Source organism: Engraulis encrasicolus, chromosome 11, assembly GCF_034702125.1.
Source record: "Engraulis encrasicolus isolate BLACKSEA-1 chromosome 11, IST_EnEncr_1.0, whole genome shotgun sequence".
Taxonomy (NCBI): domain Eukaryota; kingdom Metazoa; phylum Chordata; class Actinopteri; order Clupeiformes; family Engraulidae; genus Engraulis; species Engraulis encrasicolus.
In genome coordinates, this window is record NC_085867.1 from 37449677 (window position 1) to 37470404 (window position 20728).

The 20728-nt window shown below is 46.9% G+C and overlaps 1 protein-coding gene across 1 annotated transcript in view; it reads left to right on the top strand.

Moving 5' to 3' along the window:
* The first annotated feature begins 1436 nt into the window (after nucleotides 1-1436).
* LOC134458312 (A disintegrin and metalloproteinase with thrombospondin motifs 19-like) overlaps nucleotides 1437-20728 on the top strand; it is a 158965-nt gene continuing 139673 nt past the window's right edge. The window contains exons 1-4 of the mRNA XM_063210547.1: nucleotides 1437-1625; nucleotides 1908-2359; nucleotides 14609-14759; nucleotides 20030-20205. Coding sequence (XP_063066617.1) covers nucleotides 1559-1625; nucleotides 1908-2359; nucleotides 14609-14759; nucleotides 20030-20205 — 846 coding nt within the window. The 5' untranslated portion in view covers nucleotides 1437-1558. The remainder of the gene's footprint in view (nucleotides 1626-1907; nucleotides 2360-14608; nucleotides 14760-20029; nucleotides 20206-20728) is intronic.

The window sequence follows — 20728 nt, forward strand, 5'->3', positions numbered from 1 at the left end:
CTCGTAGGCACTGTTTATTATTATCATTATTATTATTTATTTTTTTACAGCCTAAACTGATTTTTTTTTACTTTGTTGAAATGTTTTACCTGATGAAGGTCTAAGACCACCTATATAAAGTTACTGTGAAATGGTCAGTGTGTGGGAGTTTTTATATCCAAGTCACTCTCCAAGTCTGGTGCTGTGCTGTATTGATTCGGTACAAAATGTATGTAGGCCTATAGGCCTTACTGTATTTTCATATGGAAATTGTGGAATATAAGACATGGGAAGGGGTTATCTTTGCATCAGACTGGGGGCCATTCTTCTGTGCCACAAAGGTTCCATAATTACATTTCCGTAAGGAGGGAGATTTCTCAAGGACCATTGAAATGCCGGGATGGAAAAAAAAGGAAACACGACGAGCTTCTTGATATATTCGTGTGATTTATTGCTTTTAAAAACACCATTATTTACCCAGGATAAAATGGAGTTACAGAGCAGGGAGACTTCAAGGAGACTGCGAGGAATAGGAATAGATTGTCTTTTATGACACAATTTGTCCAAGTGGTGGTGGGCAGTCCAAAACAAACTCGGGATCCCAAGGAGGATTTAAGAGTTCACGTTTCCCCAGTAAAGAACAAGGATCTTTATAAATAGGACATGGTATTAATATCATTCGGGTCTGTCTGTGTGGGGTTTTTTTTTCTCCCCGGTCAGGGTTGAGTAGGCTGAAATACACTGAGGCGATAACTTATTCAAACCGAAAGCTGCATGCAGGCTTACACAGCGTGTTAAACATAGACAGCCTATTAGATACTTTCATGTCTCTGTTGCCATGCCGTATAAAAGAAAGATTAGAGCAAATAAGTACATAACTACACATTGCGCGCATTCGCCGATTTTCATCGCTGCCTCATTGCCCTTGGATATCCGACCAGACAGGACAGGCTGCCGCATGATCACATTGTTGAACGATCACAGTTTGAGGCAATGGTAATTAGGCCTAAGTAAATAATTAGTTTTGACAATATCTCCACAGCAGCTCCGAGCAGTGCAACATGTGTGGCGGCATTGTGCAGCCACTGTGTCGGCACGATATGTAGAGCGTGCAGTCTCGGTCCTCTCTAGTGCTCTCTACCGCTGATTCCTCATTCTACTGTCCATACATCAAAATACTGCTCCATACAAGTCTCTCTCTCTCTCTCTCTCTCTCTCTCTCTCTCTCTCTCTCTCTCTCTCTCGCTCTCTCTCTCTCTCTCTCTCTATCTATCTCTCTCTCTCTCTCTCTCTCTCTCTCTCTCTCTCTCTCTCTCTCTCTCGCTCTCTCTCTCGCTCTATCCCCCTCACTCGCTCTCTCCCTCTCTTCCCCTAGTCTACTCCATGCTGACTTTTGAATTTTCCTCTGCGGGACTCAGGACTCATTCATTTGGAAACGGCCTCATGTGAGCGCGGAGAGAACACTCACCGGGACATGGATATAGCTGTCAGGCATTGCACAGCCACCACATAACCTAGCTTCTGTTCCTGGCGAGTAAATTTGTTAAGACACCGCAGGACTGTGTCGTTCATTGAGAACATGCATCTAAATCGCCTTTGCGGTCTTTTCTATCAGCTGTGCGTTTTGGGCATGTATGCCACTGCAGGTATAAAACAGCACTTAAAAAGTTATTGAAACACAACATCTTCTACATTTGGCTGATAACAAATAGGAGTTCCAGAACTTAACTGCTATGCTAAGTTGGTAATGTTTTTAGAATTGTCTCGACGGGTTACTGTAAATGTAGCCTATGGAGTAGCCTATTCCACACAGGTGACATTTATAACGTTATGCATGACAACGCTGCGCTTTACCCTCAGATTGTCTTCATATTATACATCGATATCCTCACATATTTGGTCTCATTCTGTGCATTCTGTCCATTCAGATACTCAGTCTTCCCAGGACACGGAGTTTGAAATCGTATTCCCAGAGTTGTTTCCAGACACAAGTCCACCGCCTCCCGATAAACCAAATATCCGAGAGGCTGACGCCAACGCCGGGAGCAGTTCTCGGGAGGTCCGCTCCATTTCAAATTGGGAAAGCTACGAATCGCATGACCTATACCGCCAGGAACGACCAGGACTGCAAACCAAAGCTGATTCTGGTCTGCGTCTCAAACTCTCTGCCTTTGGAAAAGATCTGGAACTCATATTGAATCAGGATACGCGTTTCTTGTCCCAGAAATTCATGGTAGAGAAGAGACCGAAAGCACGAAAGGCATCCCAGCGCAGCCCGCCAGCTTTCTCATCTGCCAACGCAGAGGCAGCCTGTTATTACAGCGGGACTGTTCTCAATTACGCAGGATCCATCGCCACATTCAGCACCTGTGCCGGTCTGGTAAATACAAGCTTTCCTATTGTAAACTTTCTATTTGTGTCACGAATGTATGTCAAAACCCGCATTTGTCAATTTAATCAAACAATTTGTTAAGACTTTACAATACCCGTTAATTGATTTCAACATATGCCGTCTGGGAAATGATCATGAGGCAGTTTCTCGATTTGTTATGGACCAGCTTCACAGAGTTGTCAGCACTTTACAGTTTGAGAAGCGTCACTTAGGTTATGCTTTAAAACCAGCTGTGCATAAGCACAACCCGACTTTTGGCAAGATAGGCTACATCCAAATTTCAGGTCTGAAAAAAGAAAAGACGTGGACAGGCTGTGTTAGCGCAGCACGGCCAACTACTTTGCATCTTCTGAATAGTAACTATGCCTGGGGGTACAGTAGGCTGCACTGTCTGGCGTCCGCCTCAGGTGCCACGTTTGGAAGTTGGGGAAGCGTGTGTGTGGGACTCGGGCGATGCTTGCTCCCCGGCCACCTCGCATTCTTGTGGTCTCAGATCACATGATCGCAGACAACATGGACTTATCAGAAAACCGCAGCTCACAGCAATTAGCGGCCGCCGAGATTGAGGGGGTGAACACTTGCGGTTTCCATGGCTTGGCCTCCGTCCACGAGAGCTGAGCTTGGACAGCGAAACTAGGCCTTCTAAAAAGGATCCGAGAGCTCTCGCCGCACAGAATTTCATTTAACGTTACGCGAGGAGAATATACCATTTGGAACTGTTTTTTCCTTGCAATTCAAGGGAGATCTGGAAATATACTTCTGTGTGTAAAACCCCCTGTTGCAGTTTAAGAAAATGGGTTCTTATTTTGGCAATGTTGTAGGGTGTTGAGTGGGATAATAGTGTAAGCGACACCAAAAACACCATAAAAGTAATAAAAAAAACCAGGTGCCACCCAGTGTTAAAACAGTCAGTTTTGCTGTAGTCTATTGCTGACAGTCTTTCAGTACAGTATATTATAAGACCTACAGTTTATGCACACCACACCTCATGCATAGTCTGATTGTTAGAGTGCAGTTCTTGATTATGGCAAAAGCCACACTGTAGTGCTTTTTCAACCTTTAATTAGTGTTTCCCAAATCCCTCAAGTGGTTTGTTGAATGGTAACAGGGTGAAAGCTCTTCTGAAGTCACTTTTCTGAGCTCTATGGACGACAGCTGCATCACATAAAGCTGGATGACAATTCCACCTCAAGCCTCGGAGCTATAGGATGCAGAGAGATGAGAATTACTCTGTCGCCTCTTTGTGCAGATGAGATGGGCCCACCGGCAGGCCTGTTCACTCTGCTGAAAAGACTCAACCGCATCATAGCTACATTGGTATGACTTTACTGACACCCTGAGACCCACTCTGTGCAGATGGGGTCGCCGACGGGCTTATTCACTATCTGCTGAAAACTATCATAACAGCATTGCTATGACATTACCAAGATCCTTAAGTAAGAGATTTAAGTTTACTGTAACTGTTCAAACGGGTTAAATAACAGAGGGGTTAAGTAACAGATTAAGACTTGGCCATTATACAAGTTTGATGACAAGAAGGTGAAAACAGGGGGCTAATAATGCTTTCCTGTTTAGGAAGAGGCAGGCTGCTGTTATCTGATGTTGGCTACAGGTGGGGTCAAGATAGCCACATATGATGAGGTTCTGAAACATATGGCACAAGGGTCTGTAGGTGGGCAGGTTATGCAGACAGGTGACCTGGTGGGGGCAGACAGGTGACACAAGTGAAGTTTAGGGTAGCCAAAGACAAAATAATCTGAGTGATGCCATGTCTCAAGGATGTCCTGGAACAGCTTGCTGCACTCTTCCTATATACAGTATACAGGGGTGCATTTCTGGAAAGTGTAGTTGTTAGCAGTTAGCAACTTCGGTAGATGCCAATGGGAAATTGCATTGCAACCAACAAAGTAGCTAACATAGTTAGCAACTACGCTGTCCAGAAATGCACCCCAGTACAGGTCAGTAGGTCAGTAGGTCGATGGGTCAACCAGTCGTTGGGGGTGGTGTTCTGCTGAGATTTGCTCCTTTGTCAAAATACATTGCTGGGGGCGCTGTGGCGCAGCGTGCTAAGCCCCCCACATATGGGCTTGCATGCCCACGGGGACCCCGGTTCGAGTCTGGCCGGGGTCATTTCCCGATCCTCCCCTGTCTCTGTCCCATTCGCTTCCTGTCACCATCTTCAACTGTCCTGTCAAATAAAGGTATAAAAGCCCCTAAAAAAATGTTTTAAAAAAATAAAATAAAAATACATTGCCAACATATGCCCTAACCCAAACGATCATACTAATCATGCTAACATATGTCCTAACCCAAATCATAACCTCTACTACTGCTTGTTGTACTGATTCGCTAGGACAACTGCATGGGTCATAGTAAATTGACAGGACTCTGGGAAGGTTGGGGTGGTCACTTTTGTCGCACATTGTACAGTACTGGGGTGAGTTTCTCAAAAGAGAAGTTGTCAGCCTGTTAGCAACTTCGGTAGTTGCCAATGGGAAAATGCATTGAAAACAACAAAGTAGCTAATGTAGTAAGCAACTTTGGTTTTGAGAAATTCACCCCTGGCTTGGTAGGGCAGACTGATGGGCAGTACCACCACATTGGCAGTACACCAGTTATGGTTGTTTGGTGAGGTAATGGTAAACAGACTGCATTTTGTATAGCGCCTTTCCACTCCTTCAAGCACTCAAAGCGCTTTACATTGTATGCCTCACATTCACCCATTCACACTCTCATTCACACACACTGGTGGCAGTGGCTGCCACGCAGGGTACCATCCTGCCACCAGGAGCAACTTGGGGTTAAGTATCTTGCTGAAGGACACAACGATGGAGTCAGGCCGAGTGGGGCTTGAACCTGCAACCTTTGGGTTGCCAAACGGCTCCTCTACCACCTGAGCTACCACCGCCCCAGGTGTAGTTGAGTTGGCAGGCCATTGAAGGGAGGAGGCTGTCTGCACAGCCTGCCTGCCTGCCTGCTGAGGAGGCGCTGCCAGAGCCCTAGCCCTAATCCTGGGCTCACTAGCCACTGTAGCTCATTGTACAGTTACTGGGTTTGTAGAACAGTTTGATGTGTAGGTCATATTGACAGGACGTCGGTAGGTGGGTCAGCAGGCCTTTTGCTATTGTCGTTGGGTCGTTTGCTGCTTCTGCAGAGCCGACGCTAATGTAGCCCTAACCTGAGCCCTAATCCTATCTCTCAAGGGGCACTACTGTAGTGCATTGTACAGTACTGGCTTGCTTGACCAGCTCAAGGTGTAGACCATATTGACAGGACACCGGTAGGTGGTTTCAGCAGGTCAGCCAGTCATTGGGGCTTTTGCTACTTAGTCAAAAATATTATATGGCTGACATTGCCCTAACTCAAACCCTAACCCCCTCTGTTGTGTGTTGTATACAAACTTAGTGAAATTTGTCCAGAGCAGAGGCATGGTTGGGTCAGTGTGGCCATCGTTAGTGTCGGCTGACCATCAAAGGGAAGAGGCTACCTGACCTGGCCTGGGGCTGAGGCTGAGGAGGCACTGACAGACAGACCCCTAACCCTCACCCTAGGCCCACTAGCTACTGTCGCTTGATGTACAGTTACTGTTTTGGTAGGACAGCTGGATGGGTAGGTCACATTGACAAGACACCGGCATGGTTATGGTTATGGTTAGTGCATCCATGGATCGAGAGTCAGGTGCTGGCGGAGTGGCTGTTGTGGCTGTTGCATGGCCTGGCCCTGCCTGAGGCTGAGGAGGCACTGGCGGAGCCCTAACCCTAAAGCCACGTTCACATACAGTACTCGCTTCTCGCTCACTCGTCTACTCGCCACTCGCTCATGGAACATTTGCTTAACGTTCCCGCGGGCTTAACTGCCATTGCAAAAAAGCGAGTACAGAAGTACCGAAGTCTGCATTCCGATTGGTAACTCGCTTACTTGCCTCGCTCAAAGTTAAAATATTTTTAACTCGGAATCGGCCCACATCGCATCGCTTGTTGTACACTCCCCGCCTACTCGCCTCCTCGCTGGAACATATATACATTCTGTTGACTTCACTCGCTGAGCAAGTAACTAGTAGTGATGTGTGTGAACTGCGGGGTAAAAATGGCATTTAATGGCATATGGCATTTTGGCCATATAAATCAATAGAATTGGGCAGGTTTCAGTGCTTCCAGGCGGGTTTTGAGCATTTTTCGGGCTGGAAATCATCAGCCTCATCTGGCAACCCTGGTCACATTGACGGGACACCGGCATGGTCATTGTCAGTGCATCCATCGATAGAGTCGGCTGCCCATTGAAGTGAAGAGGCTGCCTGCCTGCCTGGCTTGGCCTGGCCTGGCCTGAGGCTGAGGCTGAGGAGGCAGGCAGGCGCTGACGGAGTGGCTGTTGGCGGGGTGAGGGGAGGGGGGGTTGCTGTTGGCAGACACGGCAAGAGCCGCCGCCTTTGTTGTCCCATGGGGAATGTGGCACATGCTTGACCCCTAGCCAGCGAGCCTAGTGGTGTCACCCGAGGTGCTGCTTGCCTGCCTTCACTTTGGGCTTTCCTTTTAGCGCAGAGTAAAGTGTGGAGTGGGGTTGAGGAGAGGGACTGGTGTTTGTGTGTGTGTGTGTGTGTTTGTGCGTGCGTGTGTGTGTGTGTGTGTGTGATTGCATGTGTGTGTGTGATTGCATGTGTGTATGACAGAGAGAGAGAGAAAGACAGAGAAAGACGGACACGGACAGACAGAGAGAGAGAGAAACAGAGACAGCAAGCGTGTGTGTGTGTTGTATGGGTGCGTGTGCGTGTGCCATAGAGACAGCGAGTGTGTGCTGTATCCCTTCAGGCTGATTGAAGTTGAGCTTGTGCCGCTTCTCGAAGGCTGTCTCTAAAAATAATAAGGTGCCGCCTGGCCGGGCACGCGTTCAGCTGTGCAACATGGGGGACGGCCTGCCCGTGGCGTGCATGGGGTGGTGGCCAGGGCTGCTGACAGCTTTGGCCAGGCCCGGAACAAAGACATATGAAAGGACCTCAAACCCAATATACAATGTAATGAGGATCCAATTCTGGGCCCCCTCTCTCCCTGGACCCAGGACAAATGACCCCTTTGTCTCCCCCCCCCCCCCCCCTCCTGTCGGCTTCCTTGTTGGTGGGTATAACATTGCATGAAATGTTTACAAGATTAGGTCATTAGTTTAATCACATTAACATATTCGCGATGGAAACACAAAACCCTGAATCGCAGACCTATTCATGACGTCTCGGCCATTCCACCGCTTGCTTGAGTAAACCTTTTTTTGTCTGTTTGCAATGAGCAATTTCTAGTGTGGACATAAGGCATGTTAGCAGGGCCGGATTAAGACGGCCTGGGGCCCCTATAGGCTAGTGCCCCCCCCCCCCAAAAAAAAAAAGTCACAACAAAATGTACATAGCCAGATGTACATAGAAAGCGTCATAATTACGAGCTAGAAATTGACTGTACTTAACCCAACTGTACTGAACACAACAAACACATTTTGTCAATATCACATCCTGTCACAATTCTGCAATTTTTCATCTTTGGCCAATCAGGGGCCCCTTGGTAGGTGGGGGGCCCTAGGCTGCAGTCATATCTAGCCTGTATGTTAATACGGCCCTGCATGTTAGAGAAACCTAAATCATTTCCCCCTTCCCAGAATGCCATTGTGTAGAGCTATGTGGTTTATTTGGTTTAAGGGGGTTTGTAATAAGCGATTGCAACAGAGGGGGATGTCAGGGAAATAATTTGCATATGAGAGTTCTGTTGATGCATTCAAACTCATTGCCTTGCAACACCAAAGCTTTCTTTACTGCAAGCAATCATGAGAGAGAGAGAGAGAGAGAGAGAGAGAGAGAGAGAGAGAGAGAGAGAGAGAGAGAGAGAGAGAGAGAGAGAGAGAGAGAGAGAGAGAGAGAGAGCTGGAGGGAAAAGCAATGGAGGGGGGGGTCAAAGACATAGAGAGACTGTGGTCCAGTGAAAAAGAAAGAGAGTGTGAAAGAGAGAGTATAAGTTTGTGTTTTCAGCATTGTATGCCTGTGTGTGTGAGAGAGAGAGACAGAGAGAAAGAGAGAGAGGGAAGACAGAGAGAGAGAGAGAGAGAGAGAGAGAGAGAGAGAGAGAGAGAGAGAGAGCTGGCGCATGATTGTTCAATGTTTGTGTGTGTGTGTGTGTGTGTGTGTGTGTGTGTGTGTGTGTGTGTGTGTGCTTGCACGTGTGTGTCTAATTTTACGAGGCAAAAGTGAGGTGTGCTGGCCAGTGACTGTGTGAAAGTTGTTGTTTGTGGCCGTACGTGCGTGTGTGCGCATGCATGCGTTTGTGTGTGCGTGAATGTGCGTGTGAGTGCATTCGTATGTGTGTGTGCATGTGTGTGTGTGTGCGCGCGTGCGTGCATGCGTATATTTGTGTGCATGTGTGTGTGTGTGTGTGTGTTTGCGTGCGTGCATGTGTATATACAGTGGTGCTCATATGTTTACATACCCCAGCAGAATATACGCTTTCTTGGCAATTTCTCACAAAACATGAAGGATTACACAAAACCTTTTTTTTCACTCATTGCTAGTGACTGGCTTAAGATATTTATTAGCAATCTTCTGTGTTTACTCTTTCAAAAGCATGATCACAACCCAAACTACCCAAATGACCCTGTTCAAAAGTTTACATACCCTAGTTTCTGATGCTGAATGTGGCCCTGTTTAACATCAGGGACCGCTGTAAATTGTTTGTGGTAGTTGTGGATAAGGCTCTTGTTCTCAATGTTCTCAGATGACAAAACAGCACATTCTTCCTGCAGAATGGTTGTTTCCTATAATATTTTTGGGTGTCTTGCTGGAACCTCATATTTGAGGTTTCCCCTGAATGGCTCAATGATGTTGAGATCAGGAGAGTGAGACGGTCGCTCAAAAACTTCATTTTATTCTTTCTGAAGCTAATGACAGGTTAATTTGGCTTTCTGTGTTGAAATATTGTCATGTTGGCATGTCCAAACAATGGACCATGTGCAGTTTCAAGGCTGATGTGTGTCAAGTTTCCTCCAGTATTTTTCACAGGGCAATGTATTCATCATTCTGTGAGTATGGACCAAAAGTATAGTGCATTTGTAACTCAAATGTCCCCATGACATCTGTGGTCCATGACCATGTTTCACAGAAGGGATGGTGTAACTTTCATCATAGGCTCCGTTGACTGTTCTCCAAATGGTACTGTTAATAGTGGTTGAAAAAAAGTTCCATATTGATCTCATTTTTCCAAATGACTTTGCCACAGGCATTCTGATGCTTCTCACTATGCTATTTGGTGCATCATATGCAAAATAACATGTTTGCATTTTTTAAGTAATGGATTTCTCCTGGCAACCCCCAACAGCCCATCTTTCCTCAAGTGCCTCTTTGCTGTACAGTTTAAAAGATTTTTTCACGTTGTCCTATATTTCACCTGAAGTTATTTTTTGGTTGTCCTATGCCTCCTGAACAACTTCCCTTGCAATGATCATTGCAATGCAATGATTCCCTTGCCCCATGGTTTGATTCCAACCAAACCCCCTCATATTGCATTTGTGAATTGAAATTCCAACAGTGCCAACATGACAATATTTCGACACAGAAAGCCAAATCAACCCGTCATTAGCTTCAGAAAGAATAAAATGAAGGTTTTTGAGCGACCATCTCACTCTCCTGATCTCAACATAATTGAGCCACTCAGGGGAAACCTCAAATGTGAGGTTCCAGCAAGACACCCAAAGATATTATAGGAAACAACCATTCTGCCAGGAAGAATGTGCTGTTTTGTCATCTGAGAAAATTAAGAGCTTTATCCACAACTACCACAAACAATTTAGAGCGGTCCTTGATGTTAAACAGGGCAATATTCAGAATCAGAAACTAGGGTATGTAAACTTTTGAACAGGGTCATTTGGGTAGTTTGGGTTGTGATCATGCTTTTTAAAGAGTAAACACAGAAGATTGCTAATACATATCTTAAGCCAGTCACTAGCAATGAGTGAAAAAAAAAGGTTTTGTCTAATCCTTCATTTTTTGTGAGAAATTGCAGAGAAAGCGTATATTCTGCTGGGGTATGTAAACATATGAGCACCACTGTATGTGTACGTGTGTGTGTGTGTGTGTGCATGTGTGTGTGTGTACGCACATGTCTGTGTATTGTGATAGCAGTGGGTGTTTGGAGTGCTGACGTGTGTGTGTGTGTGTGCGTGTGCGCGCGTGTGTGGTGTGTGTGCATGTGTGTGTGTGCATGTGTATATGTGTGCGCCTGCGTGTATATTGTGATGGCAGTGGGTGTTTGGAGTGCAGACGTGTGTGTGTGTGCATGTGTGTGTGTGTGCATGTGTATATGTGTGCGCCTGCGTGTGTATTGTGATGGCAGTGGGTGTTTGGAGTGCAGACGTGTGTGTGTGTGCATGTGTGTGTGTGTGTGCCCCTGCGTGTGTATTGGGATGGCAGTGGGTGTTTGGAGTGCAGACGTGTGTGTGTGTGCATGTGTGTGTGTGTGTGCCCCTGCGTGTGTATTGGGATGGCAGTGGGTGTTTGGAGTGCAGACGTGTGTGTGTGTGCATGTGTGTGTGTGTGCGCACATGTGTGTGTATTTTAATGGCAGTGGGTGTTTGGAGTGCAGACGTGTGTGTGTGTGTGTGTGCATGTGTGTGTGTGTGCGTGTGCGCACATGTGTGTGTATTGTGATGGCAGTGCAGACATTGTTGTGCAGACGTGTGTGTGCATGTGTGTGTGTGTGTGTGTGTGTGTGTGTGTGTGTGTGTGTGTGTGTGTGTGCATGTGTGTGTGTGTGTGTGTGTGTATAGTGATGGTAGTGGGTGTTTGGAGTGCAGACGTGTGTGTGTGTGTGTGTGTGTGTGTGTGCGCGCACATGTGTGTGTATTGTGATGGTAGTGGGTGTTTGGAGTGCAGACGTGTGTGTGTGTGTGTGTGTGTGTGTGTGTGTGTGTGTGTGTGTGTGTGTGTGTGTGTGTGTGTGTGTGTGTGTGTGTGTGTGCGCGCGCACATGTGTGTGTATTGTGATGGCAGTGGGTGTTTGGAGTGCAGACGTGCCCTGCCCTGGCCCTGACATGGCCACCTTGCCCCTAATCAGCTCCCTAATTAGCGGCTAGGGTGACTTGTTTAGTCTGTGAGAACCAAAGCCAGCCCCAACTAAATAAGCATTTTTCCATGAGCCGCGCCTTGACCTTACACCCCCACTCAGAGCCCGCTAACACGTACGTACACTGCGAAACATTGCAGCCAGTTAAACGTGAAAAAAGTAAGTTGCCCTGCTGCCGCAAGTTTGTAAGTTAACTCAACTTGAGAAATTCTTGAGTAAAGCCTCAACTGAAGGCAGCAGGGGAACTTGCTTTTTTTACGTTGAACTGGCCTGCAATGTTTTAGTGTTTACCAGTGTTTAGCAGAGTGGTAGGTTTAGCCTATATCAGAGACATGTGATGTGACCATCATCATGAAAAAGGTTGTCTTGTACAATTTCAGATGAAAGCGACCCCAACGTATTTTTATAATTTCATGGGGCCTGATCAAGATGGTAGGTGTTTGTTGTTGAGGTGGCCAAATTAACAGGGGGGGTTGCAGACAAAGGACTTTGCATACAAACATTTTGAAGTGTTTTTTGGGGGGACTTTTTGCCTTCATTTGACAGGATAGTGAAGGTTATGACAGGATGTGAGTGGGGGTAGAGAGACAGGAAAGGGTCAGCAAAGAACCTGGGCCAGAAATTGAACTCGGGCCGGCCGCATAGCAAACGAGTGCCCCACCATTTGTGCCACGGTAGGGCCTGCATACAAAAGTTTTAAACAGTTAACATAATCCAATAAATTGGTTAGTGACAATATTAAATTTGTATGATTATGGTTTGAATTTAAAATGAAAATGTTGCAATAAAGGACACAAAATTGGAATTTTGGAATACGGGAGAGTGGGGGTTGTAAACAAAGGCGGTTGTAGCAGACAAAAAGTTGGGGAACCTTCACTGCCCTACACCCCAAAGTTGCATTCCTTCCCAACAGCAGGTAATTAGGTTATACCCCTCAGGGTTAGGGAGGGTTTTAGGGGGTAGAGGGGCTACAGGTGGGGGTGTGTGTGGTGGGTGGGGGGGCTGGCAGTGTGGAGCACGGTGGGGGTGTGGGGTCTTGGTGTGGAGGACAGAGGTCAGGAACAAACTTTGTTGTGTGTGTGTGTGTGTGGTTGTGTGTGTGTGTGTGTGTGTGTGTGTGTGTGTGTGTGTGTGTGGTTGTGTGTGTGTGTGTGTGTGTGTGGTTGTGTGTGTGTGTGTGTGTGTGTGTGTGTGTGTGTGTGTGTGTGTGTGTGCGCGCGCATGTGCGCATGTGTGTGTGTGTGTGTGTGTGTGTGTGTGTGTGTGTGTGTGTGTGTGTGTGTGTGTGTGTGTGTGTGTGTGTGTGTGTGTGTGTGTGTTAAATAGGAAGGTCATGTGAGTTTGCATTGAGTCAGCTGCAATAGAAATCAAGAGGAGAGACACAAGATGTTTCCAATCCCAGCTGATGAGATGGTGTGTGTTGCATTGCATCATGATTTGCGTACTTACCATGGCATTTGCATTGCAATGTATTCATCATATGCAGTGTTTGGATGAGGCTTTAGAAGATACAGTGTGAATGTGCGTGCATGCGTGCGTGCGTGTGTGTGTGTGTGTGTGTGTGTGTGTGTGTGTGTGTGTGTGTGTGTGTGTGTGTGTGTGTGTGTGTGTGCGTGCGTGCTTGCATTTGTGTGTATGTGTGTGTGTGTGTGTGTGTGTGTCTGTCTCTGTCTGTTTATGTAGGGGATAGTTTGAGTAAAAAAGGACAGAGAAAATACAAGAGAGGGATAGAGAGATAGAGAGAGGAAGGATGAGCGCTATACACATCAGGGACAGAGAGAGAGAGAGAGAGAGAGAGAGAGAGAGAGAGAGAGAGAGAGAGAGAGAGAGAGAGAGAGAGAGAGAGAGAGAGAGAGAGAGAGAGAGAAAGAGTAAAAGAGGTGGACAGAGAGTAGTAGTAGTAGTAGTAGGAGGATAGGAGTCAGAGATTCTTCAAGTATAGAGATATGCCAACATAATAGGTTTCTATGGGCACCTAACATGACCAGGTTCCGGTCTGCCTAAAGGGGCGTGTCATAATGCTCCTAGCATTGAATAGAACAGTCCTCAGGTCTGCCTAAAGGAGGATTTCCCCCCCCAATAATAGAACCCGGAAACAATGGGCCAATGGAACCTCTCTCTCTCTACTCTCTCTGATTGGAGCTGTGTACATGCTCTGGTCACTGGATATTTCCGGCCACCTTCTCTCATCCTCCACCTTTCAGCTGGAGAGATCGGAACTGAAAATAGAACAGTAATGCACACTGTAATATGACAGTGTAGTATATGGGAGTCTTTGATGAATATTCATTCCAATATGTGTGGTGCAACAGGCACTTTCTAACCTGGCAAAGTAGTGTGTTCTCATGGAATACACTTTGGAAATCTGGCTGTCAGACCACTAGGCATATGTATGTACTTCCTTCCAGGCAGACTGCGCATGCTATACTTTGCCTACTTTTATTGAAGTAGTAGTTCAGATACACCGCGCTCTTCCGTGTGGTGCGTCTCCAGTTGAATAACTTGGAAGGTGAAAAAGTGGATCGCACGAGACACTGACGAAGGCAACAGCCGAAACGTTTGTCTACACTTCTGCTGCTATGTAAATAATAAAAAATAAAAAAGAAGAAAAGAAGAACCCGAGTGCGATCCACTTTTTCACCTTCCAAACTTTTATTGAAGCAAAAGAAGTGAAGAAGTGGGGCAGAGAAGAGGGGGGCAGGGTGTGTGTGCTTCAGTGAAAGAGGGAGACAGAAAGACTGTGAAAGAGAGAATATACACTGTGTATGACACACATTAGGGCAAAATAATGGACGCTTGTTTTTAGATCGCTTTGATCATATGAGTAATAAAACCGAACTGTAACCCTTACCGAACCAGAACCATTACTCCGTCTCAAAGCACTTAGTTGTCTGATATCATTTTTTTTAGCCATTATCTCATCAGCATTAGAGGCTGTTTTTGTAATGTACCGTGTACGGTGTGTTTGCCACTCAATCTAGCCCTAGACCCCTTTCGAGTCTAGCCGGAGAGCTTTGATTTCCCCTCTCCCATGACTTTGACGTCAACGTTCAGCCCCCTCTTTCATGTCCCGCTCGAGCTGACGTGTTTGTTTTGTCGGCCCGATGTGTTGTCGTCGTGGTCGTGGCCCTCTTTTCTTTTTTTTCTCTCTCAGATGGGATTCATCCAGCTCGGGGAGGACTTCCTGTTCATCGAGCCATGGAACCGCACGCTGGCCGCCACGGGACACGCTCCGCACCGACTGTACCGGCAGAAGCGCTCGCCGGCCAAACAGTCTGCGCCCAAATACTGTGGAGTCATCCCTGGTATGTACATCTGTCGTCTCGCCTGCCTGCCGGCTGCAGCACAGCAGCACAGCACAGCACAGCACAGCACAGCACAGCACAGCACAGCACAGCACAGCACAGCACAGCACAGCACAGCACAGCACAGCACAGCACAGCACAGCACAGCACAGCACAACACAGCACAGCAGCACAGCACAGCAGCACAGCACAGCACAGCACAACACAGCACAGCAGCACAGCGGCACAGCAGCACAGCACAACACAGAACAGCACAGCACAACACAGCACAGCAGCACAGCACAGCAGCACAGCACAGCAGCACAGCACAGCACAGCACAGCACAGCACAGCACAGCACAGCACAGCACAGCACAGCACAGCACAGCACAGCAGCACAGCACAGCATTGTACAGCACGGCACAGCACAGCACAGCACAGCACAGGACAGCACAGCACAGCACAGCACAGCACAGCACAGCACAGGACAGGACAGGACAGGACAGGACAGGACAGGACAGGACAGGACAGGACAGGACAGCACAGCACAGCACAGCACAGCACAGGACAGGACAGCACAGCACAGCACAGCACAGCACAGCACAGCACAGCACAGCACAGCAAACCACAACACAGGACAGCACAGGACAGCACAGCACAGCGCAAGCACAGCACAGCACAGCACAGCACAGCACAGCACAGCACAGCACAGCACAGCTGAATCTATTCAATCTACTGTATGCTACACTCTGTGCTGGTGTGATCACTGCACGCACGCGCGCGCGCACACACACACACACACACACACACACACACACACACACACACACACGCACACACACACACACACACATACACCACAGGTTTCAAGGTCCCATAGACTATCTTGATTACAAAGTTACAGTACAGTTCACGCAGTGTTGAGTCTGGTCTGGCTGAAATACCTACCACAGACTCAGTTACTCAAACGTCCCACACACTACACACACACACACACACATATATATATATATACACACACACACACATGCACGCATGCACCCATGCACAGACACACACACACACAGACACTAGATCTAATGCCTCAATTGCCCGGACTCCTCCTGTTATGATTCAGATGCCTCGAGTATGCTACATCTTGTAATGACAACGGGAGTACACACACACACACACACACACACACACACACGCACACACGCTCACGCACACACACACACACACGGTCACTCGCGCACGCACACACACACGCACACACGCTCACGCACGCACGCACGCACGCACACACGCACACACACACGCACACACGCTCACGCACGCACGCACGCACGCACACACGCACACACGCATACACACACGCACGCACACGCACTCAGACACGCACACACAGTACTGTATGTTAAAACGCCTCAGATGTTCTCGAGTGTGTACGCTACATCTTGTAATGACAGCAATGTAGGAATGTCGGTGCTTCTTAAGCACTCCAGCCTGGCTGGCGGTGTCATGTCGCCCGTATAGCTGTGTGGTGTGGTTCAGGAGACACGGTTTATCAAGCATAGAGAATCTGCAAGCGAAGAAGAATGTGTAAGCTTCTCAAATGCCACGTCTTCCTGTCAGAATATCATTCATCCCGGGTCGGGATATTAATTACCATGGCAAAGCGAGGCTAAACGTTCTAAAAACCGTCCTCACGTAACCATGACAGCGGCGCAATATTATGGCAACGCCTGGTGGTGGTTTGTGTTAAAAGTTGAGGGAGAGTAGAGAAGGTTATAAGGATGTGTGTTAAGATTAAGATTTGGCAAAAGACGCGCTCAACTTATTGGAAAAACGAAAGTCTTTGGGTGCGCGATAAAATGTATCAACTTAAAGAAGAAAAATCCGCACTCACAAACTGCGTCTTATTATTTATTTATATTACCACCATGTCCAAAAAGCAAACGTGTTTCGGCGAAACACATTGCACAGGTCCAGTGCCCCTGGAAAAAGCACAGACAGGGCCCCCCCATACTGCTTGCGAAGGTCATTATAGGGTCCACCAATGTGGGAGGACACTGGGCCCATGGACAAAAATGCCCCCGCCCCCCCTCTGTATACAAGGATGGATTACTGCAAGGGCCTACCGGGCCCAGGCCCAGGGGCCCAAGAGTCCAGAGGGCCCTGAAGCCCAATCCTCTAAATTTCCATTCTCATGTTGTGTAAAATGACACTTTTAGCAACTCTATTTTCACATATTTTCAGGGGAATATAATAGAAAAACACCTGAATGCCCAACAATATAGCGTCTCTAACATCTGGAGGGGGGCCTTTCTTGTTGTCTGGCCCAGGGGCCCATGGAGTCATGATCCGTCCCTGTCTGTATAGTAGCTCCGTCCCTGCACAGGGCAAGAGTATGGGTGTGCATTTTTTCTTTTTTTCCCTCAAGAGACGATCTGAACATCCCCCATGTGTATACAGCGAGTGTTCCTGAGTTATCTTCTCTGGTATAAACATATGGCTTTGCGTATGCACAGATTCGAGCGTTGATTTATACAGCAGTGGACTTCAGAGATTCCCTGGGTGGACAACACTTGGAGCCCTGACAGCCCTGCCAAAGGCCCCATCTTTTTTTCTTGTTGTATGTGACTGTTTAAGCCACGGGAAAAAAAGATGTCCAGTCATAAAATACCATCACCTGAGCTGGGGGTGGTAGTGGTGGTGGTGGTGGTGGTGGGGGGCAGGGTTGCCAGATGAGGATGATGATTTCCAGCCCCAACATTTCTCAAAACCCGCCTGGAATGCACTAAATCCCGCCCAATTCAATTGATTTCTATGGCTAAAAATTAGGCATTTTTTTTCTCCAAAATCCATTTTTTCCCCCGCAGACGGCAATCCTAAGTAGCCTGCCCAATTCTGGCAACACTGGCGGTGGTGGTGGTGGTGGTGGGGTGGGGGTGGTCTATTACAAGGGGTTACGGGGTTATTGCGGTCAGACAGGTGCTTTGGCTTGATTTAATGAGCATTTCTGCAACACAGAGTTTGGACACTGGACCATAGCACATGCACACATGCCTTAGTGCTCCTGCCCTTTCCTGTGGAGGGAGGGAGGGAGGGATAGAGAGAGAGGGAGAGAGAGAGAGGGAGAGAGAGAGAGAGAGAGAGAGAGAGAGAGAGAGAGAGAGAGAGAGAGAGAGAGAGAGAGCATGGTTGAATAACTTGAAGTCTTGAAAGGGGAAAAAGGGTCTGTCTTGCATTTGAACTGGACTGCTGCTGATGTGTGTGAATATGAAGGATTCCAGCAATGATCCTGTTTCCCTTCCTATTGTGTCTGCTTCTCATTTGACGTCCATTTTTTCGCCGTCTTCAGGAACGCACCTGTCTGGGTCGACTGCTTTACTGACAGGGAGAGTGGAGACTATATTTCTTGCGTGCATTTGAAAGCATTTGAATATGCTGTCAGGTAGTCTCTGGTAGATTGCCGCACAAATTGAAGCCACATTCCCTGGACTTCCTCTACACACTGACATATTGTGTGTTTTGTTATGTTTATCGCGTGCTTCAGTGGAATAAATGATGGCAGTTATGTATTGGATTACACAAATATGACAGTAAACTCGTGTAATACTCCTCATTCATATGACTGTAGGCTGTAATACCAATTTGCTGCAGTTACCACAAATAGTGGAGGATGAAAATACCATGGAATTTATTCCATCTTGCAAATAGGATGAAGTGTATGCTGTGAATAGTTTAAGACCTGTTTTCATTAAAAAAAAAGAGTTTGTAAATGTATTGTAATATTACAATAATTATATATAACTGTTTAAATCCCGAAGCCTGAGGCCTCAATTTACCCGTAGATCCTGACCCGTAGATGCTGGATGAGCCCTCAAATGCTACAAAAACTGGATGTTCGAAGAGTAGCATGAATGACACAAGATACGGCACTCGTTCTGTCTAGGGGTGATTTGTTTGTAAACATTTGAAAGTTGAAGACAAAAATGGATCGAATGGGGAAAGAGGGGAACCAAGAAAACACACAAAAAATAGGAATGCTAGAATGGAGGACCCCGACCCCAGGAGATAGAGAGAGAGAGAGAGAGAGAGAGAGAGAGAGAGAGAGAGAGAGAGAGAGAGAGAGAGAGAGAGAGAGAGAGAGAGAGAGAGAGGCCGACTTGGCTGCCACCGTGACCTAAATTGAATCAAGTCCACTTCCACCACAGGCCGCACATGGAAAACAATTATCGCAGCCAGGAAAACACAGATGAGACAGTGATGACACCAAGGGTGCGGGAGGAGGACCTAACTGAAATTGTCTGCGAGCAACTGCAGATCCTGCAAAATGATTAAGAAAGAATCCAAACCATATATTTGTGCCAGTGTTTCTTAAGTTCTGCTTCCCAATTGTGTACAGTTATCCAGTACTACTTACATGGCCTTGAAGAATAAAATGCTTTCCATTCCATCTCTGTCTACCACAACCAAGCCATATTGTGATTACCACATTACCATTCTCAATGTAACTATGCTACCCGAATGTCATCTAGTCCATGACATGGACTTGAACAGTAAACTGCTCTTTTTGTCTCCCTGGAAGATGAGAAGCAATATCACAAAGGGATGTTCCAGTATACAGCAAATAAAGGCAAAATCAATAAAAGTATAATTGTGTTAATATAACATACCGTACTGATGTTACAATAGCTATAACTATGGGGGCGCAGTTGCTCAATGAGCTAAGATGTCGTACCGTTACATCGGCGACCCGGGTTCGAATCTGGCCCAAGGTCTGTTTGTCGATCCTTCCCCCATCTCTCTCTGCCCAATCTTTTCCTATCACACTCTCAAACTGTCAAATAAAGGCATAAAGCCCCCCAAAATATCTACAATAGTAAAAATAGTCATTGTTATGGTTCAGGTTCTTATAATTAGATAGGCAGCAGCTTATTGGTTGGCTGTGATGTGTTAAATGTCTTACGTATGCAATGTAACGTGTACACTGGTTTTCAGTAGAGACACCCAAAACGCATCTCCGTGTCTGTCCAGTTAATAACCTAAGTTAAGACACCATAGTAATGATGAAACGATCAGTGTTGCCAGATTGGGCTGTTTCCCGCCCAATTGGGCTGCTTAGGAAGGCTGTGTGCGGGTAAAAATGGCATTTAGCAGAAAAACCCGCCCAATTTTTGCAATAGAAATCAATAGAATTGGGCGGGATTTTGTGCATCTAGGCGGGTTTTGAGCATTTTTTGGGCTGAAGTCATCAGCCTCATCTGGCAACCCTGGAAACGATCTCTCTCTCTCCACGCTTGACAGAGAAGCACAAGGCGAAGAGCAGGAAGCAGCAGGAGACGAGCAGCAGGGGGAAGCGCTACTCCTATAAGCTGCAGCAGGAGTACAACGTGGAGACGCTGGTGGTGGCCGACCCCGCCATGGTCAGCTACCACGGGGCCGAGGCGGCCAAGCGCTTCATCCTCACCGTCATGAATATGGTAAACACCATCGACACTACTACTAACTGTGTCTCAACACTTTAGATTTTCTTTTGCCTTAAGACATGTAAAAGTTTTGTCTTTTACCTGACATGTTTCGAAGGTATTACTTCCCTTTTCATCAGAGGGTCACTGGGAGTTAAACAGTTAGACATAATGAATGTATCGGTAATACATATATACTGTACTGTGTTCTTTTGTCCTCTCTCAGACTCTCGTGTCGTCTTCTTTCTTTTGTTCTTCATCTCTTTTCATCTACTGTCCTCCCTCCTCTTGTCTCATCCCATTTCCACTCCTCTCTTCCCTCTTAAGCCTTGTTCACACCAAGAGCAACCTACGCTAACTGAGCGACGGAAGTCATTATTTCTCTATAGAGGGCAGGCGACCAGTGCGACCAGAGCGAATTTTAACGATAAAAAGTCTGCTAATATTATGGTCCAAATGTCCCAGGCTGTCAAGCCAGATACCGTTATGTGATTAGCTAAATCAAACATGTTAATGTCACGTCCAGAGTGAATACAGC